This window comes from Pteropus medius, unplaced genomic scaffold (assembly GCF_902729225.1).
Source record: "Pteropus medius unplaced genomic scaffold, Ma_sr-lr_union100, whole genome shotgun sequence".
Classification (NCBI taxonomy): domain Eukaryota; kingdom Metazoa; phylum Chordata; class Mammalia; order Chiroptera; family Pteropodidae; genus Pteropus; species Pteropus medius.
The window spans coordinates 29,828,919-29,854,294 of NW_024355205.1; the positions used below are offsets into that span (position 1 = coordinate 29,828,919).

At 43.8% G+C, this 25,376-nt stretch overlaps 1 protein-coding gene across 7 annotated transcripts in view; it reads right to left on the reverse strand.

Annotated features, from left to right (window-relative positions):
• TIAM1 (TIAM Rac1 associated GEF 1) overlaps positions 1–25,376 on the reverse strand; it is a 326,413-nt gene that overhangs the window by 29,279 nt on the left and 271,758 nt on the right. For 6 of the 7 annotated variants that reach the window (XM_039857285.1, XM_039857282.1, XM_039857283.1 and 3 more), the window contains 4 exons: positions 24,668–24,754; positions 19,569–19,793; positions 9,073–9,176; positions 147–326 (listed from right to left, as the gene is read on the reverse strand). In XM_039857285.1, coding sequence (XP_039713219.1) covers positions 147–326; positions 9,073–9,176; positions 19,569–19,793; positions 24,668–24,754 — 596 coding nt within the window. Of the gene's footprint in view, positions 1–146; positions 327–5,099; positions 5,713–9,072; positions 9,177–19,568; positions 19,794–24,667; positions 24,755–25,376 lie in introns of those variants that run through there. The other variant, XM_039857288.1, reaches the window with a different exon arrangement.

The following is a 25,376-nucleotide window of genomic DNA, read 5'->3' on the forward strand; positions in this document are numbered from 1 at the left end:
TGCTTCCTTGAAACACAAAAGAAAACCTTAACATTTAGAATAAAGGCCAAATCCTGCAGTCTTCGTTTCCTGTTAGCCGGAAAGGTACCAAGGTGTGAAGCTCACCTTCGGAGGGGGAGGCAGGCCCTGCGGGAGGCCGGACGTACCTTCACATAGGTGCGCTCCGTCTCCAGGAGCTCGCAGATCACCTTGCGTAGCTTGTCGGCGTCCGTGAGCTGTCTCATGGTGGCCAGCTGAGGCCCGGCAGAGTCCTGAGGAGATGGGTTGGGGTCACTGGGGTTCATCTCATGCAGACTGCGGCAAAATGCGGCCACCTGTTCCGTACTCTTCAGTGCACAGTTGAAAAGGCAAGGCAGACGAAGTTACCACTCATTAGAGAGACCTGCTGACATCTGTCCCTGCTGACGATGTTCTTCCTCATTTAGGAACTGCCACACGTGAACATTCTCTCTCCTTTCCCCAAATTACTCCACGAATATTCTCTCTCCTTTCCCCAAATTACTCCACATATCTGAGAGCTCGCTGAAAGCTCAAAACAACCGTAACGATCATTGCTGACATACACGGAGTGCTCGCCACATGCCAGGCACTGGTCTGAGGTATGTAATCATCCCGCACAGTAAGTAATGTCTATCATCATTCCCATGTAACAGTGGACACAACAGAGGCCCAGAGAGGTTAAGTAACTCATCTAAGATTGCACAGCTCGAAAGTGGCAGAGCTGGGATCTGAACCGAGTTCTTAACCACTCTTCAAGAAGCTTACCAATGAGAAGACAGACAAGGTACAGAGCAATTAAGTGCATTTCACCCAAAATTCAAAGCTTATTAATTATCACACTCCCGGTTAAGTGTGCTAATATATACTTTGTCATGTTGGAAGATGATTTTTACAAGCTAAGATTCTTCCTGGCTCTGTTAAAAATCGACTCCGAGGCAACTTGCTAGATGACAGATAACCACATATTAAAAAAAAAAAAGTTTCCATCTCTCCAGCTTCTCCAAAGGCAGAAAGACACCATCCCCTCTAAGAATAAGGGGTGTTGGGTCTTGAACAAGACCTCGGAGGGAGAGCCCAGTCCCCACTCTGTCTGGGATGATTCAGGAGGAAGTTTAGGATGCTAAGATTCTAAAATCCCAACTCTTCAAGTCATGCAAAATAGTTCTCCAAAGCATCACCTGTCCCTGGGCTGCTGAAACCCTGTGGGGTCAGTAGCTCTCCACGTGTCTGCACACTCAAGTCACTTGGGGAGCCTATAAACCCCCCAATACCCAGTGTGCACCCTAAATCAATTCAATCAGAACCTCCAGGTGGGTTGTACAAGGGACAGTATTTTTTAAAACTCGCTATGGCTTCTTCTACCATTTAATTCATCCCTAGGCACAAAGTATGTCCAATAAAGAATTACTTCTATTACCCACCGACCCAGAAGGAACATGAGAAGAACATCCTCCCCATAACAACAGCTGGTGCCAAGAGCCGAATGTCAAGCCTGGCATTTTGCAGAGGGCAAAGGAGCCAAAACTGAATGTATGCCAGAGGAAGGCAGCTGACATTACCATGCCTTTCCCTCATTAGCATATCCCAAAGGGGGCCTGGAATAAAGATAGTACAAGGACACGGAAAATCAGAACATAACGAGGATGCATTCGCATCAATGTCATGACCGGGAAGAGGAGAGTTAGGACCCGATCCGTGACTGTTGCCCCAGCTCCCTGACGGTCACCACAGCTTACTGATTGTCCCCATCACAGCCGGTCTGACTTGCCAGGAAGTTTTAGTCACCTGTCAGTGGCACTATTCAATGTTCTCTATGGAATCAGTGTTTCTTTCAGACACTGAATATTCCCACCAAGAATTCTCCCTTCGGTGACTGACAAAAAACTCACCCAAATGGACCGAACTGTGCGGCATGTGAATGACATCTCTATGAGGCTGTTCCAAAGGAAAGACTACTTGTTCTTCATCAAAGCTGGTTTCAGTAGACATAACCTAAACAGCTTTACTTAGTTAGGTTAGGGTTTTACTAACTCCACTTTATCCTTAAACGTACAGTTAAACATGGCTTTGTCTTAAAAATCGAAAAAGAACAAATAGATCTATTTGAATGAAAATGTCCACACACCTTTTAGATGACCCAATGATAACTATATAGGCAACTGCATCAAAACATAGACAAGATGGGGGCGGGGAGGGCGGGGAACCCACGGAAATGAAAATCCTACAGACCGATGGTGGTAACAGCTGACAACGAACTGCCCTGCCTTCCAGCTTATCCCAAACTCTCCCCTGTTGCTTGGAGTTGGCACTCAGCCAAGGAGCCTAACACAACAAATGTATAACTGGCATCTTCCCTTACACGATACTCTTTTAAATGTCCCAACAATAACCACAGCTGCCTGTCACTTACATGCGAATTAACATCAAAGCTACTACTCATGATAAATAAAGGCAACCTTGCATTCCCATCAGAGAAACAGTGCATCTTTCTACAGTTTGACATTTAGACAAGTTGCCGTGTGAAATCCAGTGTCCTCGTATATTATACTAAGATATCCCACACTTTAAGAAAAGGCCAAAGTTATCATCTTGGGACTCTGACACATATTAAAGGCAGAAAATTCCAAAACACACTTCCCTCCGTGTTCCCAATGCATACCGCACTGCCTTGTGGCCATTCCTGGCTATATCTGGGTTATAATAATGGAAGGCATGGGATGTAGTTTCTGAGTTTTCATTTCCTTCGTTTGACTTTAAATACTTGGAGGTCTCCATTTTTAAGAGTGTGAGCAGGGTTCCTGACTTTGCCTGTGTAAAGTTCCCCACCTCGTAGGTCTGACATCCTTAGTTTTCAACAGGCTGGTGGGGGAAGCTCAGGTGAGCGGGATGTGGGCAGGGACTTTGTGCTAAACCTGCCGTCCTCCACCCAATCTCTCCTACCCAAGCCAGGTTCCGAATTATATCAGGAAATACCCTTAGCATGCCTGGGGACACATAAAATTCCCTGGAGTCCTCTTCTGAGAGTTCAGAGCCTTCGGCATCCCCCCTTCCTTCTGAGACACCACCCTCAGCTTAGGATCAACTTAGCCAGGTGGTCCCCGAAGCTGAGGAGCAGGCAAAGCCTTTCTCCACTGGTAACCGTGTTCTCCTGTCCACTGGATAAACTCTCAGGTTTATCACAGGGAACTGAGTCAAAATGGATGTTACTTTTTTTTTTTTTTACCGTTAATTACATGTTATTTAAATAAAGAATGAAAAAAAAAAACATAGAATTACAAATTATAATGTATTGTCAAAGGGTGTTATTTACAAGGCTCTTAATAAAATTTTTGCTTGGAAACAGTTCACTTTATAGGATGTCATCGAGTTTGAGAATTTTGTTGTACCAAAATAGGACGCCAAAAAATATCCTCAGAAAGAAGCAGAAAATGCAGATGTTCTTTAGAATTCCTCTAATCTAGAGATTTGACACATTTCGGCCTAGCTCTTAAGTCACCCCGCTCCTGTTAAGTGTAGCCATACTTCTCAACATCAAAATCCATCAGGACTTCTAAGATCCGTGCGGCTTAGCCACGATGCGGGATGTGGGCGAAGCTGAGCGCAGTGCTTTCCCCACTCCAGTACTGAGTGTTACATGGCATCCAGGTCATCCTCCCCCTAGCACTGGAGCCAGACGTGCCCAGAAGGGTAGCTGCTGTGGGAGGGTCTCCACAGAGTCGAGGCTTCTCCAGTGGGAGAAGCACGAACCTCTCCCCCAACCTGAGGACTGCAACAGTCGCCCTGGAAACAGAAAAGCACTTTCAGCATTTCAGAGCTGCCGGTTTCAAACTGACAAAGGGTAGCAGCAGAGCAGTCCCACTGTCAGGACCAAGAATTATCCAACAGACATACAGGGAAGAACAAGACAATTACAGGAAGAAACAGGCCACTTTACTGCGGCCAGCATGCAACTCGATGTTTATAATATCTCTTTCTTCCTGTGGAAGATGAAAAGGAAGTACAGAAAGGGGGGGGGGCGGGGGGGGTAGGCTTTTAAGTACCCACCATCAACTCAAGCTACCCAGCTGTTTAAGCTCTTCCTGTTATGCAACCGCTAAAGGCAATTTCTATCTCTAGATGAGTTCAGAGTCCTAAAACTGTCCCTTTGAATCTGAACAATTTAACACATCCCGCAGATTTAAAAGAGGCCCGACTGACCTAAAATGTTATATAGCCTTCACTTCAGTTTTTTTGGGAGACAAACACCAAAGCAAAGTAGTCCACAATTTCAGAGACCTTTATATACAACAGCGATCCCTGTAGCTAGTTCTCGATCCCCTTTTAGGTTTCCTTTTGAATAAACTTTGCAAAAGAAACAACCCTGAAGGCATTATTTAGGTACATCGGACATATTTGCTGTCGATGTTCAAGTTTCATTAAATGACACCAAATCTAATAGTCGACAGACACTGATGTTAATATTAAACTATTAAAGGTTTAATTTGATTTTATTAAGTTATTCCTCACCATTAACCACAAAATTTTCTTATGAGGGAGTCAACACACACTACAGGAACCAATGTGTGCAATACGGGTCATTTACATTAACTTGTAAACACATCCCCTAAGCCCACGCTTCTATATCCATCTCCTTTCTCAAGTAAGCAGAAATAAAGTTAAAAAAACACTTAAGACTTTACAGGAGGCAAGTAGAACACCCTTCTTCCAGAAACGCTTGCTGAATACCCAACTGGAGGTGGGGAGAGCAGACACTTGCCATGCAAATAACACAAACACACTCAACATCTCAACAATGAAAAGTGGGGGGCGGGGGAGAAGTGTCAAATGATGGTTAAAGAAACAAATACATCTTTCTGCCATTTCAGAAGGAAAAGATAAACGTAAAGATTCCTAAGCAAATTCAACTTTACATCAACTACTGACACCCCACCCCCAGGCTAAAATGTATACTCTTCATCAGCACAGGGCTTAGAGGGCGAAAGGGTAGGATGTGGGGAAACGGGACAATCAGAACCATCATCCTTCGGATCAGGAAACTCATTCAGCAGGAGAGTCATAACCTAAACAAGGCTAGCAAGACAGAATTCAAACGTGCTCACCAGATGAAGCGACCGATACAGAGAATCACCGGACTTGGCATTGTTTTCAATCCTGGGCTTGCGCTTTATTTTCCACAGGGCAGACATCATCAGAAATATATTCTCATGGTAATTCTACCACCTGACGTGTTCGGCACAGAAACAGAAGTTTCTTAAAATACTCCGAGCACACCGAACGCCTTCCCGCTCCCACAAGGGCATCCTCTCACAGACACAGCCCATGCCATCGGAACCTACAGCTGCATCTCCACAGAGGACGGACGGCGACAGTGCCAGCCCAGAGCAGCACCCACATCCCATCAGTGCCCTCTGCGAGGTGTCAAAGGCCAAACCGTGGACAAGAATTCATGCTTTGATTCCACCTGGCCAGTCGACAAAAGTCCCGAAAAGGGAGATCCAAAAGCAGCAAAAAAAATAAATAAATAAGACAAAGCAGAAAAAGCCTCCCAGGATGCGAACGGCTCCACTCCTCGGACCAAGGTCAGCTGACTGGCCAGCATCCTGCACTGCACAGGAATATTAAACCCGCCCGGCTCAACTTCGAAGACGCCCCTTCCTCACCGAGTGGAGAGCAGGCGCTAAAAAGCAAAATGTTGCTTTTTTTTTTTAAACAGTTTATATTTTCACCTTTTCCACTAATGCTTTTGTTACCCGTGCAGATATTTTGGAGACAATCACAATTTGGATTAAAAAGGGAAAGGAAAAAAATTAAAAAAAAAAAAAAGGCTTTCAGAATGAAAATGATCTGAAAATTAGTCTAATAGATTTGCTAAATGGAAAACAAAATCACAGCTGCCAGAGGGCCTGGACCTAATCAGCATTCAGGTCTGAAGACAAAGTTTTAGATTAAAAGCAGGGAAACAAGTAGCCAGTGGGGAGGCGGCCCTTTGAGGTTTTCACCCAGTCACCAGAGGAAGGAGGTGGCTTACAAAGAGAAAGGCCGACAGACTGCTCCTGTGGTGTGCAAGCCCCACCCCCACCGTGGGATGTGACATTCCAGTGCCACCAGCGCCTGAGAACAAGCTCACAGTTAGCTACTCGCTGAACCCCAAAGGGCCAAGTGTAGCAAAAACTGCTATTTAAAAAAACCGAAAAACATAAAATTCCAACACACACTCTCTTTATCCTGCCCAGTATCTCATAAAACAATTCATTTAGGAAGAACAGCAAAAATATTAAACAAAAAAACAAACAAAAAAAAAACAAGAGCTCTCAAATACTTAGCCAGAATAAATTACTCGTTTCATTACGTTTATTCCTTTGTTTGTTTATTATTGCATTTTTACACCGAGCCTGGTACATTCGAATGAAAGCTAAATCATCCTTCCACGCTTAGGTAGCTTACAGCTTAAAAATTATCTTTTACTTTATTTTCTAGAAAAATTACAGACTGACAGAAGAGATGCATCAAAAAAAAAAAAAATTTAACCTTGATATAGAAATTGAAGATCTGTACTTGCTCCTACTACTTTAAATTATTTTTTAAAAAGACCCCGAAAGCTTACGTATTAGGAAAATATTTAAATGGCTAGTGAGCATATATTTAATTGGCTTATAGCACCACTAACTAACTAATTCCTTCCCTTTTTGAAACCTGATCTTTAACACCAGAATTTAACAATCCGGCTGAATGTAGTTTTAGCAAAGCAATTATCAATACAAGGCCTGGTTTTGCCATCTCAGAGCTGTGTGACCTTCAGTGAGTACTTAACCTCTCTGTTGCAATACTGTCATCTATAAAATAGAGGGAATAATAGCATCTCTCCTTTAAGGGTCTTGTGAGGATGAGATGAGTTAATGTAAGACAGTAAATAAGTATTAGCTCTCATTTATTATCAATAATACACAGTAGGACCTGGTCTCCAAGAATCGTTTACTCAATTTAAGGTTTTTGCTTCCAAATATCCTAAGTGAGAAATTTAATTCATTTAGGCTATTTGAAAGAACTTAGGCTGCATGACAAAATAGTTCAAATAAAAAAGATAAAATCTGAATCAAACCAAAACTAGGGAGTATCCTAGGGTACAAATCACACAGCGAAAAGGAATAGGAAACTATGGCTTCAATACAGTCCATTATATGATCTTTAAAAATACTCAGATCATCACCCAAACTTGTTGTCAATCATTTTGAGGAAATTCTCTATTATGACAGCTGAGAGCCCACCGTCCATTTCTATAGTGAAACCCAGGAACAGCACTGCCTGTTCCTACATCTGACCCTGTCTGTTCCAGGTGAGTTTTAGGACCCTGTTCTCTGGATAAGGAGCCATGAAGTCAGAGAGACACCTGGGGTCAGTCAGCAAATCCGGGGCGGGGGTGGGGAAGCACGCTTCCTTCCTCTCTTCTGCCAGAATCTAATATTATAGAGGGCCCTCTTTAGGATCTCATGACTCATTGTATTTAAAATGAAAACGACCTCAAAATCCACAGATGAGAACACTGGGCTATGAGAGTGAAGTAAAAATGACCCAACTTAAAAAATATTCAGAAATAAATGTTTTAGAAATAGGAAAAATGACTGTATTCCTAAATCAAACTAGAAATTGAGAATTAACATTTTTAGTTTCAAGAACAAAATAACTAAATGAATACTCTTCAAAATATCTTACCTCAGTAAGGAAATATCTGTTTCTCTTGAGAGTGACTGACTCTCCATTCCCTTCTAAAAGTAGTAAAAGTAAGGTATGGGCCTCAAAAATTAAAAGTAACTTAAGCAAGTGTTTTGGTTTTGTTTTTTTGTTTTTGTTTTTTTACTTTAAATGAAACATGTATATGTCCATTCACCTGTGGTTTATTTAATAAGCAATAACATAAAACCTTTGAGCCTGTAAATATTACATTTACAAATATTAAAATTACTTTCAAATGTGAAATTTTATACTGTGCTCGACTTAAAAAGGACACTGAGAATGATGATTCTATGATGGTGAAAAAGAAACACTTAAGGGTAAAAGAGATGCTGAAGAGAGTCATACACATACACTCAAAAAACTCCTACAGAGATGTATAAATACAGAGGCATAAAAAGAACACACGGAGAAGTGTAGGTTTTTAAAATAATGGTTCATATTTGAATAGTATGTTTCCATTATCAGTGTGTTCTCCCACAATTATTTGACCCACTCAATCATCCAATCCCTGTTGGGCTAAGGCAAGAATCATCCTGATATTGAAGATGGAAAAACAAAGGTATACTTTAAAGTAAAATGATTTGCCCCGGTTAAGTGACTGGTAATTGTCAAACAAAAGAATGAGAGAAATGGAGAAGGATCGACGTAAATATGTCAACGTTATAAAACAGATGACTATAGAAACAATCTCACACAATTGCATTTGCTGGGGAGGGGTCTTTAGGCATAAGTAACACAAAGTTTTTAAACTGTACTTTGGAAACTGTGATAAGATGAAGAATTGTCCTACAGAACTCTTCAGGAAGATGGATAAAGGCATGATTGACGTTTTATGGAAAACAAGTTCACTGTCTTGCACCAGAGTTAGAATGAGAACTTTCTCACAGAACTCAACCAACCAAGGAACATTCTATTTGGATTAATAAAAATAGTGTTTCCTTCCCTGTACTGTAAAAGATGCTCACTTTTTATAAGAGCTGAACACAGATCACGCAAAAGGAGTTCATCAGAGGAACCACGAATAAATAACAAGACCGTCTAAGCGACTCAATCGCACTCATATTGGATGCTGTTTCATCAGACACGAATAGAGATGTGAGAAGGAAACAGGATGAAATTAGACTTTAGTTCATTAAGAGTGATTTCTGCCCTTTATTTTCACGTAGGGGTTTATTATCAAGGCTGTAATTTGGATTCCATATCTTATTTAGCAACATCTCAGAAGTAAAAACACTTGATCCCGTGGAGAGGACTTCTAACCACATACAGCTGCAGAGGCGACATGCCAGCTGGGACTCTTCTGCGGTTCAGACCTGGGATGTGACAATGAAAATCTCTCACCTTGCTGCTGTGATCAGTCTCATCTGAGGACTCCAAGTCTGGCCCTTCAGCTTCCTCTGGGGCAGTCTCAGCACTGCTGCCCTGCTCACTGCAGAGGCCGTGCCCTGCAAGAGAAAATCAGAAGAAATCATGGGTTGACGTGAATAGCCAATGCTAAAAGTCACACCTGTGTTAGCGGGGTATAGGGTCAAGCCCCCGACGTCTCAGTCCAGTGCAATGTCCTCCAGGTACAAGCTCCACGATCTTGGCTCACTCGATGTTAGTTTTTGTCGTTTTTATTGTCGATATTATTATTTTATAGCATAATGTATTTTTATTATTTATAATATATAATCACAGTTATGGTAACCCCCCCCCAAATTCATACGTCAAAGCCCTCACCTCTCAATGTTTTGGAGATGGACCAGGTACACAAACATTCAGTCCCTAACCTCTGTGAGGTCTGTTTTTGCCAAGTCTGGCAAACCGTAAACGTAATACCATATTCCCACAATTTCTACCATAATCTATGCAAAGGTGAAGGAAAGGAGGGTTAAAATCACTTTCCTCTGGAGGGCTTCCCAAATTTAAAGGGCATCTGATCCGCCCCGCCAGGGAATCATGTTATGCAGATTCAGATTCAAGGGGTTTGGGGTGGGGTCTAAAGTTCTGCATTTCTCACAAGCTCCAAGATGATACTAATCCATGCTGCCAGCCTAGGGACCACGCCTGGAGTAGCAAGGCTCCGGGCCATTTAAAAACCTCCGGCTAGCCTGAGAAGACAGTGGTAATCAAACCTGTCTGGCACAGGATCAGAGACTACAGCACTGTCACTATAAGCAGACAAGAAAGGAGGAAGGAAGGAAGGGGGTGCAGGGAGGTGGGGGGACACGGAGGGAGAGATGGGGGGGCGGGGAGGAGAGAAATGAGAATGGAAGGAGCCACCTTCAGACTCTTTGGATGAAAACCTCAGTCTGCAAAGAGGCTGCCTTACTCCAACGACACCATGATAGCCACAAGCCGCTTGTCATCGCTCTCTGTCTCAGGTTTTAAGTTGGCTGAGAAACTATAGGAGGAAGCCGACCTCTGAGAAATCTTTGCTCCAAAGCTGTGTCCTCTGGTTCCTTTCCTCTCTTCTAGAATGAAGCACCAATGAAGTGAACGCACCTCGTGTGGCTGGGAAGTTTGTCTGTTGCCCATCCCCCCACCCCACCCCCCTGCTCTGGCTCTAGGATTTTCCTGCATTTCTTTTAATTACTCGTTTGCTCTATAACATAGATAGTAGCGGTCAAAGAAAGGAGCTCAGTCAACTTAATGGACATCAACTATGTCACACTGTCACCTCCATGGGAAAAAAATTCGATTGAATACTTTATACGTGGCAATACTGAGATGCTGGAGCCAGAATGAAGGGGAAAAGTTGATCGCCAATGTAGAGAGGCTGACAAGCTCGTTTACGCTAACAGCACTAACCTGTGAAGTCGCGGAACCATGGCTCACTCAGCTCTGACCAGGGTGCCCTTCGCACTGTAGTCTGCGGAATGGGACCCCCAGACTGTACAGTCAAAGGTTGTGACCCCACGTATCCCTGCTAGGGAACATAATGCCCGGGGCACGCAGCTGACGGTCGCAAAACAGTAGGGAAACAAATCGAAGGATTTTCATTGTTAATGATACTGTGGGCTAGGTATCCTGAAAAGCAAGAAAATAAACCCTACCTCTACCAAATACTTAGAAATGCTAAATTAAATATAACAAAATCCATTTTAAGTTGAAAGCTGAACTCCGAGAATCCCCAGAGCCCAAAGGAAGAAGATAAAGAAAGATAAAGTAATGAGCCAGTCCCAGTGCTGAGAAAACCCATCAGCTATAAATCAGGCACTGGGTCATTACCAACTGGAGAGTAAGAACTATGAGAGAGACAGACAGACAGACAGACAGACAGACAGACAGACAGACAGAGACAGAGAGTGAAGAGGAAGCCTATTGAATTCTGCTATACCATGGGATAAGAAGGAGGGTTCCTTCCCTGAGCTTAGAACCATGGGCTGGCCTCGTCGGTGGACGGGATTCAAACTGAACCCGTGAAACTCCAATGTCTTAGTCAGCTCAGGCTGCTATAACGAAATACCATAAACTGGGTTGCTTAAGCCATTCATCTTTTTCCCTCAGCTCTGGAGGCTGGAACTCAAAGATCAAGGTGCTGGCAGATTGTTTTCTTGGTGAGGGCTCTTTTCCAGGCTTGGACAAGCCCACCACCTTGTTATGCACCCACATGACCCCTTCTTCGTGTGTGCAAGGGAAGAGTGAGCAAGCTCTGGTCTCTCTTCCTCTTCTTATAAGGACATTAATGTCATTATGAAAGCTCCGCTCTTAGAACTTCATCTAAACCTCATCACCTCCCAAAGGTCCCAGCTCCTAATGACAATCACATCACGGCTTAGGGTTTCAACATATGAATTTTGGTGGGACACAAACATTCAGTCCATGACACTCAAGATGAAAAACTGCCCTAAAGTTGTTCTAAATTTGTATTTCAAGGGCATCTGGCAAAAGCAAAAACCAATCTACTCTGCAGGGATTCATCCTTAATGATGGTACACATGATGCCCAGAGGATAAAGCTTGGTCAAACAAGAATCCATAATCCATTAGTATAAAACACAGGAAAAATCAAGTCCCCATGAGTGAGAAGCAGCGACACAACAGGCAGCAGAATCAGATTCCCAAGGAATGGGAACACGATGATCAGTCAAATAAGTGAACTAAAGGTATTACAAAAAAAAAGACCAAGAAAAGAGTACTTTCAAAAAAACTAGGGGAATGAGTAGAATTTTTAAAAATGAGAACTATAACCACTGACATTAATCACTCAATGGTTAAGAATAAAGGCCGAAGAAAGACCAGGAGATCTATCTGAAGACATCGCCTCACTATAGCACAGAAATCTTCGAATGCCGAAATTATCGATATAGAATTGCATTTCCACCTAAAACATGAATCAAGGAGAATGCAATAAAAACACTTGAGAAATAAAGAGTAAGGAAGTTTACTACAAAGAGAACCTCACTAAAAAATTCTCTAAAGGATGCACGTCAGGTGGGAAGATACACACACACACACACACACACACACACACACACACACACACACAATCGGATGAAATCATAGAGCTAATATAAACACAGGTGATTCTAAGCATATAAAATAACACCCGACACATGTCCCAAAAAGGCATTTGAGAGAGACAGAGTATAAGACGCAACAAAGACAATAGTAGCAGTGATTATATTTAAAGTCCTTTAGGCTTCAAGAGAGAAATAAAAAGACTAACTTTGGACTCTGCTATGTTAGAAATCCCATTAAAATGTTAAGGACAACCGCTAAATGAACAGAATTAGATTACATCAGTTGTGAGCGGGGAGTAGAATTTAGAAATTTAACCCAAAAGAGGACGGGAAAGGAAAAAGCAGCAAGACAAAGACAGCAAAATAAGATGACAGAAACAAGTCAAAATAAATGGATCTTCTATGTAACTGTAAAATAGACTGAACTTAACACTTAAACTTCACATTTAGATTTTTAAAAAAAGCAATATAAAATAAAGCCCACCCACCTACATGCAACATGAGCAAGAAATAGACATAAACATAAAGATGCAGAAGACGAAAGAGATGGAAAAATATATGAGGCAAATGTAAAGAAAGTCATAAAAATGTCAGACAAAAAAAGATTCGGTCGGGATATAAAAGATGTAAACATCGAGAATTATTAACCTTGACCCACGAATGTATTTCAAACCCTATTCACGAGCATTTGTAAATGCACATTTCCCCCCAAAGATTAGCAATTTATGCAAGCAGGCCACAAATCAGGCCACAATGTAAGTCTCAAAAAATACCAGAGAATCTGTATTCAGAGAGACCACGCGAGAGAGCAATAGGCCAGTAACACCAAAGACAGTTTTAGAAAAGAAAAATGAGATTGGGGTACTTTGCCTACCAGATATCAAAATGTATTACGAAGTTACAGTAATATAAAAAGTGCGGAATTAGCAAGGAGAAAGGCTAACAGAACAGAGAGCCCAGAAACAGCTCCACCCATACAGAAGTGTGATCTACAGCAGACGTTTCATTGTGTATCCGGGGGAAAGAATGGAGCGTTTGATAAACGCTGCCAGGACAGTAAATTATCCACATGGAAAAACATAAAGTTGGGCCCTAGCTCACACCATTCATAAAAACCAGTACCAGGGAGGCAGGTATCAGCCAGAATGTGATTAGCCCAATATAAACCTTTCAGAAGAAAACATAGAAGGCTGTGTTTGCTATCAGGGGGGAGAAGAATTTCTGAAACAAGGTATAAAAAGCACAAACCATATGAGATAGAAAATCAGATTTTACAAAATTTAAACTTTTTTGTTGTTGTTGTCAAAAGGCACCAAGTCCATTGGGACTTAAATTTAAAGGAGGAAGAAAAAAGTATTTGTCTTATGAGATATATTAACAAAGTGTTAAAAAAAAAAAAGGCAGATTCTCCAATTCGAACCAAAGAGGAACCAATTACGACATTGATTTTTTTTTTTAAAGATCCTTATTAACAGCTAAGTTTAAATCTCTGCAAGGAAAAAGATGATGGAGGGGAAGGGGGCAGGAAAAGTTAGACACTGTCAAAAAAGACATTTGGCTGCAATTTAATCGTTAGGCTAATTGTATTTTGCTTTTCAGTCATTTTACTGTTATATGAGAATTCCACAGAAATACTGTTCTTGAAAAATATAATAATGGAGGATCTCGATCTCTGAAACAGTATTTTTTTCCCCACACAGGATTTGATGGGTGTCATCAGTCAAATCCAGCTGGGAATCAAGGCAAGGCATTCAGATCTCCCCAGAAGAGCCATGTGCTGTGTGACAATAAGCATCGCACACAGTTTACAAAACGCACATGGCTCCGGATTTTATCGACAAACAAACAGAAGACCACGTGCCCCTGGTATCTGTGAAACTTCGAAGAATCTGAAGAACTAGAGCATATTTGTTTGTAGGGAGAGAAATCTGTGCAGTTCCTCTCTCTCTGCTCCCCCTCCCTCTGCCTGATTGTCTCCTGCCTTCAGAACCGAGCTGCAGACAATCTGAGTGGAACGTAGGCTTAAAATAGAACCTCGCATTTCACCGGCACAGTAGGGAAGCAGAATTAGAACCTCGCATTTCACCGGCACAGTAGGGAAGCAGAATTAGAACCTCGCATTTCACGGGGACAGTAGGGAAGCAGAATCTGCCCCTGCGAATCAAACGGGCTGGCCGGCTGTGCTCTGGCCAAGGTGCCTTCGCCACTTCTGGCTAACGCAGAAGCCTTCCTGTTACAACAAACGCTGCTTAATCTGCTTCCTGCAGGAGGGATGTCTGCCCTTCACTTCAGACTGCATCTTCCACTTAGCCTCAGACAGATGTGCTCCAGGTATATCAAGGGAGCTGATGCTCCAAACCCATCATCTGCCCTAATTGGCTTTAGCACATGTGGGCCGGCGCAGCCAGGGGCGCTCAGCTCTCCTCTGCTCAACTCCTGGAATGTTCAGTTTTCATATAAGAAGTGACTCAGTTCTCTGAGCTCTGGCACTTCGACTGTAATGCTGTGAACTAATCACTGAGCTAAATGAGGCCACCAGCTTCGCTCCCACTGGTCAAGCACAATTCGAGGGAAGATGAAATAGAGCCACATTCACCGAATAAGTACAGTGAATGTAGGCCCTAATGCCAGGACCTAAAGCAAGGCAGGCAAACAGGTCTTGAAGCCTTGGGAAGATACCACTGATGCCGCTCAAAGTAGGATTCTTATAACCTGCATAAGATTTGGGGTTGTTGCCTAACTACTGATTGACATACCTGTTTCAAAGGTTCGTTTTAGTGATAAATACATTAAGCAAGGCCATTTTTCCTCACATTTGCGGGGGAAAAAAACTAACATTCAGAATAAGCATTATGTTGTTCTTAGATCTTCCCTTGTCTCAAAAAGAAAAAAAAAGAAAAAGCCAGAAAAGGGTATTTGTGTTGGAATCGTCTCAGTAAATGTTTTTTGAAATTTATTTTAGATCTAGATTTGCTCTCACTACAGAAATTCACGGTACTCTTTCCCTAAGTGGGTGACGGAGGCACACCTTCTGGAGGAGACTTTGCCACTCAGGGCGTACCCGCAATGTCCAAAGACTATTCTGATTGGCGGGGCTTGGGGAAGGGGCGGTGGCGTGTAGGGATACTGCTGACCTCAGTGCGCACGACGGCACCCCAGCGACAAAGAATTACCTGGCCCCAAATGTTAACAGGGCCAGATGAGATCAGACTTCAAAACGAGTCACACAGGAATGTCAGAGAGGCTTGGAGACCCACGCGCACATTTTCACAACTTCCGACTCCAGCTTCCCCTCCGGGCCGAGGCTCTTTCTGTAATAACCGCCACCGAAGTGCCTACCTTTTGATCTCGACATCCTCTCCCCGGTCCCCATTTTCTTACCGGTGCGTACCTAAATGAATGTTGGGGCGGTGGGAGATGAAAGTAGACTCAGTGTTCAACTTTTAGCCCCAGTAAGATTTCAACAGGGACTTATGGATGGCAAATTACCGAGAAGGGGAAACTGAGTCTTAGAGAGAATACTTAGGATGGACTCTCCCTATCCAGTCCCTGGTTTTCTAAGTCAACATGGCAACCCATTCACGGTGCTTCCTTCTTAAACTGAGGACAACAGAGAATCACTGCGGGTCGCCTAACAGAGTTCCATTTTAAAAATCAGTGCAACAGACCACAAAAAATGGTATCCACAAATAGCACAGTAGATGGTTTACAGGTGACCGTAAGGTTCCAATGATCTTATTCTGCCAAGACAGAAAACGAGAATTAATAACCAAGAATAGCTGGTGACCTTAGGTCATGGCCCCCATCCTCTTGCACGTTAGAATCATCAGAGGGGGCGTTAAGCAAACACCAAACAAAAGCAGACCCAGGCCCCGCCCCAGACCGAGTGCATCAGGATCTCTGAAAAGGGGCCCCTATGTCTCAACCTTCGAGATCGCAGAATCCACTTCTTTCCACCTGGGAAAAGAAAATACTTTCGGTAAGGTATAATTAATTCCTAAACTCAGTAATCAGGCAATTCACTTGTTGCAGACTGAGGTGGAGCAGGGAACAGTGAGGGGAGCAAAAATGAGCAGCCTCAGTTACAAGCCAGAGAATCTCCCCATCGCCATAAGAGCCTGTGCTCTGGATCCGTAACGCCTACTGAGCCCTTCCTGGGACCTCCTCTAAACACGTTATTTTTACAGCACAATTAAGCCTCACAACAACCTACTGAGATGGTAGTGTGCAAACCCCCATTTTATATACAAGGACACGCACTGGGGCACAGAGATGAAGCATGGCCTGCTCAAGTCACGAAGCTAATAAACAGCAACGGGACTCATTATCAAGGAACCTGGCCCCAGAACCCACACTTAGCCACTAGGTTGTGATGTCTCTACGTAGAGAAAACGAACCTCTACATGCGAAAGAGATTCAGAGATAATCCAACCCTAAGGGCTAATCACATATTTCAATCAAGTTTGTCAGGGCAAGATGGGCCAAGCCTGCATACTTGGGCTTGGAAGATGGGGCAAGCCGTAGGGCCAGCCTCCTGCAGATTGGCAGCAGCCGGGGCTACGTGCACCCCACTGCAAGGCCTTCCATTGAATCAAGGGTGCCAGGCAGGTATCCACTACGACGACCTTACGACAGTCCCTGAATCAAATCTCAAACCCGCCACTCAGGATGTTACTTATTTTTAGTTACTTCTAAATTTGGACAAAGGCTGTGTCCAGCTTGCCCATTGTCCAAAATTGTCTGTTGTTTTCTTCCTTATTTTAACTGCAGCTGTCCGTGGATACTGCTTTATCTCTGCCTCATTACGGAGTGATCTTTCAGGTTATTTTATCCTGTTTGCTTGCCTTCCCTTTTATCTTTCACCAGTAGATGGTGACTAGGAAGTGGCAGCACGCAGGAAACAGACAGGCAGAGACCCAGGTGGGGAGGCTGCTCCCTCTGGTCAGTCTAACTGGGCTGCGCCCGAGCATCTGAGAACTCTTCTGGAACTTATTCATGCTGAAGCCAACTTAGAAACCGTACAAGAACACCAACACTGTGACTTTACTGTCACGCTTTGTTCTTGAACCTGTTTGTTTACCTAACTTGACCAGACTTTGCTAGGAAGGGATCTTGATCATTACAAGATGAAGCAGTTACAGAACAAAGCACTATATATTCAAATGTAAATTTGAGGCACGATCATGTCATACTTATCATTGTAACTTTCAGAATCTAGCTCAATGTCTGGTATACAGTAATTACTTAACAATTGTCAGTTCCAAGTTACGATCATTTAATTTGGAAAAAAAAAAAAAAGAGCGATAAATAAAATTTTCTAAGAATGACTCCAAAATGGAAGTTTTAATGTGTTTTAAACAATGGTAGGTTCAGTGGGTTTAGCACTTGGCCTTCAAAGGTGTCTGAAGGAGGTAACATGAGGTAAGACATAAAAGTTAGTTGTTAATTTTAAAACTCCATCTTATAAAAGATGGGACAGCAACTCTCTCTCCACACACGTGAACACACGCACACTCATCCGCGCACACACACACACTCAAGTATTTCTAAAACAGATACCTATATACAAAAATACATTTAAAAATTTAATTTGTAAAATGCACACACACACATAATTTTAAGAGGAAAGAAATACACCAGAACAGTGACAATCTTCAAAGGCACAAACTGTCAGCAATTTCAGTCACACTTTACATCGGGGGACAGCAGCTTTATCTGTACAGGGCCAGAGAGTAATTATTTTCAGCTTTGCAGACCGTAAGTCTCTGCCATTGTACCAGTGGGGAAGTGGCCAGCGACGAGACATAAATAAATGGGCATGACTGTGTCCCAATAAAACTTTACAAAAACAGGCCAGAGGCTGAACTTGGCCAGCGGGTCACAATTTGCCAACCTCTGCTTTAGAGCCATAACCCATAGGAAGGGCTCAGATAGAAAAAGATAAAAATCCAGAGAAAGTGGAGCACACACTATTTTTGGAAGCACGTACATTCAGACTTTATAAAATCCTTTCAGTAACCAAATCTAACACAAAATGCCTCAAAGTCATTACAGAAAGCAGTCTGTGAACTGCCTTTTACGGGATCAAGCCTGCCACCTTCTGGTCACACAACAGAACAGCCTTCATGGTCTCCATTCCCTATTACTAAGAGTTCGTGGTTCCCAAAACTTTGGGGTTTGGGCGCTGCAGTGACGTGATGAGTCAAGGAGGTCAATGGTAAAGAGCGTGATTGATTTTCAGAAGCCTCAACTTGTCAAATTCTTCCAGAGAGCCAGTGACCAACAGAATAAACTATCATGAGGCTTCCACTAGAGATCTTTTCTTATCAAGCCAAGCTCCAGGAGGCAATGTGAAAAAAAACAAAAACAAACAAACAAACAAACAAAAAACGAAAACACCAGCAGGGCAAGACTATTCAAAGTACCTGCACTCAGATTTTGAAACAGAAGACTATCTTTAAGCCAAGATTTTAAAGGAAAATAAATTCAAAACCCACACTTACTAAATGAACCCAGAGCCTAGAACCGGCCATAGAGAAATAAGTGATAGCAATATGCTGTTCACTGGATTGCTCGTGACTCTCTCTGGACAAGAATGGACGCCTGGCTAGCAGAGGGAGGAAGACGTACATCCAGTCACAGGAAACAAACTCAGGAGTGAGAGAGACACCAGCAAAGGTGGACACTGTAACATGATCGTGGCCACGTGAACGATGCCTGTGCAGGGTCCTGGGGGCCCAGAGTGGGGAGTAACTTCATGGGGTTCCCCGAAGGCTTCATAGGGCGGGACCACTCCAGCTGCTTCTTTGAGACTGAGCACGCGGTTGCCAGAGGGACAGGGAGGCAAGGCGCCAGCAGGCGGAGCAGATGGGGCAGTGCCGACGCTCTATCGAAGAGCCCAATGGAGAAGAGAAGCAAACAAAAGCTCTGAGCATCGTCTACTCTGGGCATCTCACGCCCCCCTGTCACGCAGTAGGCACAGCAGGGCTGGACACGCCAACGCGAAGGCAGGGGGAGGACTCGGAGCCCCAGCACCTTCCGTGATTCCGGGCACTTCTGTGCCTGTCTCCCTATCTCTACCCATAGCCAAGAGACGGCGGCCTCTGCCCTTTCATCTGTCTCCAAAATGACAAACAGCAGCAGCACGGTGAAGCTTTTCATGTGTGACAGGCAGATTTGTAGCAAAACAGTTCTTCTCCGAGAAGCAAAGTTCCCTACCCTTTTGACATTTCAACAGGAAGCGCACGCTCAGTCATCAGCTCATCTCACTCACACGTTTGTAAGACCTGCCAGACCCAGTCCACCGAAATATGCGAGCCGCGTGGTCGATGTCCCGGGCCCCTGGCCGACCTGGGCTCGGACGTGCGTCCAGCGCTGGGCACAGCCATACCTGGGTTGCTGGCGAGGAAGGCAAGGGGGCTCTCGCCGAGGTCCACAGGGCCGTCCACTCGGTGGGGTGGGCTCTCCAGCAGCTCAGCTCCTCCCTCCAGCTCAGGGTAGGTCCTCACCAGGAGGCCCAGGGATGGCTGCGTCAGGAAATCTCTGAGCATTGATGAGTTCAGGGTGCCGGCAGCACGATTATTGATCTCGAGAATCTCATCTCCCGCCTTCAGGCCTGCCAACGCGAGACGGAAAATGTTCAATTTCACAGGCACACATGCAGCAGCAACGGCGTCGAGTCAGATCGCGATCCCTCAGAAGCTCTGCTGTAAAGGGCACACTGAGCTCTCTTGCTATAGGCCCTGCAGCTCCAGGTGCTGCCACACACACAGACTTGTAGTGATCAAAAGGGATCATCGGGGTGATCATGTGGGCTTCCGTTCCAGAAGGTTCCAAACCCAGATGTTACAGCATGCCTATCCTATTGTGATACACCAACTAAACCAGTTTATTCCTTCTTTAATCTGTGTGTTCCGTGCATCTGCCAGTTTCACCTGACAAATGCCAATTCTGGCTCTTGCCCTACAATTTTGAGGGGGGGAAAAAGCAGAAACACTGATTACCGTGACCGGTATGTTTCGTACATGCTCACGCTGCAGTGTGCACGTGTGTGGCACAACCCACTAATATCTTCCGATCATTTCTACGGAACCAAAACGCAAAGAGCATCCTCTAGCTCCGACCACAGAAGGTCGTCTTATTCCAAACACATTAAGAGACGACAGTTTACAGAACCAAACGCGATCATTTTTCGCCTTTTTTTTTTTTTTTTTTTTGGTTTTTAAACTGCATCAGGACCTGGGGGTGAATATCTTTTGGAAAGTTCTCAAAGGATCTGCTACTTCTGCAAAGCAGGCTAGGGACGGTGCCAAAGTTTGGGGCCCGAAGGAGCAGTCGTGAATAAGCCCAACCTCGGAGTACAAGAAGTTGGGACCCCAGGTGGGGCAGTTCCGTTTGGTATGAAAAGAAAGAACATTCCAGCAGTATGGGAAAGGGAGTGGTTAGGGAAGAACATGAAATAAAGTGTCTTTTCAGCTAAAAAGAAAAAAGGGGCCTAATGCATATTTTAGAGACTAAATGTGGAAAAACAAATTTGAAAAAGGAAGTGAATAACAGTCAGAGACAAATGATAAACTGCAGACATGAGAAGCCACCTGGCCCCTCTGGCCTCCACAGATCTCACCTCTGATTCTGCAGAAAAATGACGCTGCGAAGAAGTTCTTCCTTCCCCACTTCCTAGAGTCACACCCCTTGGCCATCTATACTCAGGTTTCCAAACTACTCGAAGTCAACTTTCTATCATAAAATACTCCAGGACACATTATGGGTGGGAAGACAATGGAAGAGAAATGAGAATGTTTTTCTCCATAGCGGGGGTGGAATTCTGGGACGCTAACCGTTCCCTTTCTAGGTAACAGATTTTGGCATCTCAACATTTAAACTGAAAATACAAAGTTTCTAGTGAAAACTAGTTTTTGTTGTTGTTTTTTTTTAAGTCTTCTCTTGTTGACAACCCTTTTGGTTAGCTGTTAGAGGAGGTACTATAAGGAGAAAGAAAAAAAAAGACTTAAAAAACTAAAAACCTCTATGAGTTGTTTTTTTTCTTAAGGAAGTTCCTTCCAGGTTTACTATGAGTGGTGGAGCAGGTGTGTGTAGTGGGCTAAATGGATGGCCCCCAACAAAATATGTCCATATCCCCAAACCTGTGAATGTGACCTTATTGGGAAACAACATCTTTGCAGCTGTTCATTAAGTCAAAGATCTTGAGATAAGATCACGCTGGGTTATCTGATGATGGATCCTAAACCTTAGATACTGACATAGAAGAGGAGAAGGCCATGTGAAGATGGAGGCAGAGACTGGGGTGCTGCTGCCACAATCCAAGGACTCCTGGAGCCACCGGACACCGGAGGAGGCAGGAAGAATTCTCCCCCAGCCTTCGAAGGACGTGCGGCTCTACTCACACCTTGATTTCAGCCTTCCAGCCTCCAGAACTGTGAGTGAGAATGTTCTGTTGTTTTAAGCCACCCAGTTTACGGTAGTTTATTATGGCAGCCCTAGAAAATGAATACAGGGGGCAACCTGAGTGAGTTATTCTCAGTATTAATAAGTCAGGGGAGGTGGCCCACAGTGGTGAGCAGTGACATGTGCTTTGCTGGGGTCCTTCTGTCACAATTCTACCAAGTAACAGCTCTGTGTCTGTGAGCATGTTATCGAATCTCTCCCAGCCTCACTTTCCTTGCAGGTAAGAGGGATAATGGGTTAAATGAGATTAAATGAAATAATCCACGGAAAGCTCTTAGGACAGCACTTGGCACACTGAAGATATGTGATGCACATTAAATCTCATAATTAACATCTGGGAGAAGGAAGAGGAAAATTTTTCTTTCCAACAGAAAACCGCAGCCTGCCGAGAACTAACCTCCACCTGGGCATCGTAAAAGTTGTGAAGTACCCAAGCTGTCTCTAGAAAAATAGGACACACAGGTTTCTCCACCGGGCTCTGTCCCATGTGCCATCATGTAAGGTGACAGCAAAGATGCCAGACTCCAACCTCAGCTGACTCCAAGAGAAGAATGAGGGACCAAAGACGAACATGCCCAAGGTGAGCAGAGATAAGTATAAAAAATAACTCTTTGGTTCAAAAAGTCAATCCTACAAGTACAGCCTATGTGACAGCCAGCTGAGAGCAGATGGCAGGATGGAGCAGGAATAGGGGGACTAACCGTCAGCCCAAAGCCCAAGATGGCTCACAAAAATATATAAGTAAAAACCCAACAAGGCTGAATTGGTGCAAACAGAACATTCAGATAGAATTAGGCTGCGTTCCACCAGACTTCCCCTGGCTGCACCACGATCTGGTCATTTTAAGAGAACAATGGCCCCTGGACTATGTCCAGAGGACAATGCCCAGAGTTGTAGCCTATACCCCAATAAAGGCTTGAAGGAGCTGGAGGTGCTGACTGTGAGCAAAGACAAACACAGCCATTGTAAAACGATGGAGAGCAAAGGCTGGCTACAGAGGAGGCAAAACAGTGACGGAAAGCTGAGGAGGAGGATGTTTTGTGATCAGAACTGTCCACGAAGAGGCTGTGTGGTCCAGAGCGAGCTCTTCAGCATCGACGGGTCTTCACACAGAGGCTAGATTTAACATAAAATACCCCCAGGAGCCAGGTATCAGAATAGTGTTTCTGGCCCAGGTGGACAAATGGACATCCCTCTTTCAACTGTAGAAAACAGCGCCACACAGGGCAAGAAGGTTGGAGCGGACGACCGTTTGTTTTTATCTGACATCAGTGTTCTTGGATTCAAAGAACTTAAACAGGATGTGACTAAAACCAGGGCAGCATATTTCCCCACCCCCATACCATGCCAACCGGCACACTCACTGTGCTGAAAGATAAGAATCAGCCTTGGGGTTTGAACGGGAAGAAACCCTGTCACTTCTGGTCTTAGCTGAGATACAGCTTAGTGAGTGTGTCAAACTTGGGCCTCCAGGCTGCCTGTGGCCTAGAAAGTACGCAAAGAAAATGAAGGAAAATCCTCTTCTATGACAGTTAGCAGTGTGTCTGAATTACTTTGACTTAATTCCCCCTTTGTAACCCCTTTGCCATTTCTGTGCATAGCCAAGTCTGTGGATGCACTTCTCCAATGCTTACAAGTGTAGGGCAAACACACACACACACACACACACACACACACACACGCAGCTTGCAAGCCATGAACACGCAGAACTAAGCTGTACAGAACATGGGAGGAGGTGGAGAAGACCCGCCTTCCATCCTTTTCCCAGCGTCTCCCTTCAGCAGCTCTCCAACAGAACGGACAAAAGTCTTATATCTAAGCACGACAGGCCCAGATGTGCAGGTCTTTTACATTCAACGGGTATTATTTGGACACGGCCTGGATACAACTAAAAGAAGAATGAAATGAAGGTGGATTTTGAGCCCTACCTTCCTGCTCAGTTTGCTTACGGTGAGTATGGTGGGTTAAAGAGTGTCCCCCCCAAATCCATGTCTACCTAGTACATCAGAATGTGACCTTATCTGGAGAAAGGGTCTTTGCAGATGTCATTAAGTTAAGAGGAGGTCATAATGGATTAGGGTAGGCCCTAAATCCAATGACTGGCCTTCTTATAAGAAGGCCATGTAAAGACACAGCAAGACATGCAGGCCAAAAGGCCATGTGATGACAGAGGCAGAAATTGAAGAGATACAGCAATAAGCCAAGGAATGCCAACGGCCACCAGAAGCCAGGAAGAGCCATCGAACAGATTCTTTGCTCACAGGCTCCAGAAGGAAACAACCCGGCCCATACCTTGATTTTGAACTTCTGGCCTCCTGAACTGTAAGAGAATACATTTCTGTTGTTTTTCATCACTCAGTTTGTGATCATTTGTTACTGTAGCCATAGGAAACCCATACAGGAAGCAAAAAATCTAGATCGAAAAATTCTCTCAGAGTAGAGAGAAGATGGAGAGTTGGGGTTCCACAAGGGGCCTAGGCTGCACTACGAGCCCTGGTAGGGGTGCAGGCAGAGTGTGGCAGAGAAGAACTCTGTAAGAGGGGCAAGAAGGTAGGATCCTGAACCCCCAGGTTCTCAACTTCTGCAAAGATTCCTCCAGGAATGGCAGCAACAGAGCATCTGCTTTGAAGGAGCTTTGCAGGCCCAAGCGATGGCCAGTGTTAGCTCTGACCAGTGTGGACCAAAGCGCAGAGGGGTCTTCACAAAAGTCCTGAAGATCCTAGGAAGGTGCCCCAGGACCTCCATTCAATCCTAGACAATGGAAGGACAACCACTTATAATTAGTATGGGATTTCCCACCAGTCCCATGGAAATAAGCTCAGAATCAGATTTTTAAATCCAAGAATGTGACATTTCTTACTCACCTGAAGTTATAGAACAATTTTCATAGTTCCTGGAAGAGTTTTCCATGAGACAACATTCCAATACTCTTTACAGATGAACCTTTTGGGCTTATTTTTCTCATCCACCAAACAGAGAAACCCAGATGGGAATTTAAGAAAGACAGAATATTCAGTGACTTACCTTTCTTGGAAGCTAAACCAGTTTCCTTCACCCTATTAACGTAGAGCTTCCGAACACCGTCTTCTTCCACAGAAGAAAGTGAAAACCCTAGGAAACACAGACAAAGTGGTAGGACCCACACTTTCTGAGTGTTTAGCAAACAACAGGAAGTACCTGCTGTGAACTAGGTACGTGCAGTGTTTGGGGTTGTAGTTTGGAACAATCGCTTTTCCTTGTTCATACTGTTTTACAAAGTAGAAAAATGTATTTTTAGATTCACTCTAAAAGAAGGCACTAATTGTAAAAATAAATATTACCAGGCACATCAATCTTCATACTACCTACCTGTCAACTCGAATGGAAGAAAGTTATTTTATTTTACTTTGCTTGTTAGTAAATGCCATAATTTTGCCTTTTTCATAGTCTCCTCCACAGCACAAACCAGGATAATTAGTGTATCTCATCGGAGTCCCCTTGACTGTTTTCAGCAGTCTTTGTCCTAGGATATATTACAACTGAATACCTGTATGGTGCTTATTCTTCCATATGTATTGCTACATGGATATGCCTGGATAAAATTCTGCAAATAAGGTTAAGTAGCACCTCACTTTACAAATCCCATTTCATAATGAAACGAACTGATTCCTCATTCTACTAGTGTCTGATCAGAAGATCATCTTATATATGTCCTGATTTCTAGAGCTCAAAGCTCATTAGTTCATTCATTCTG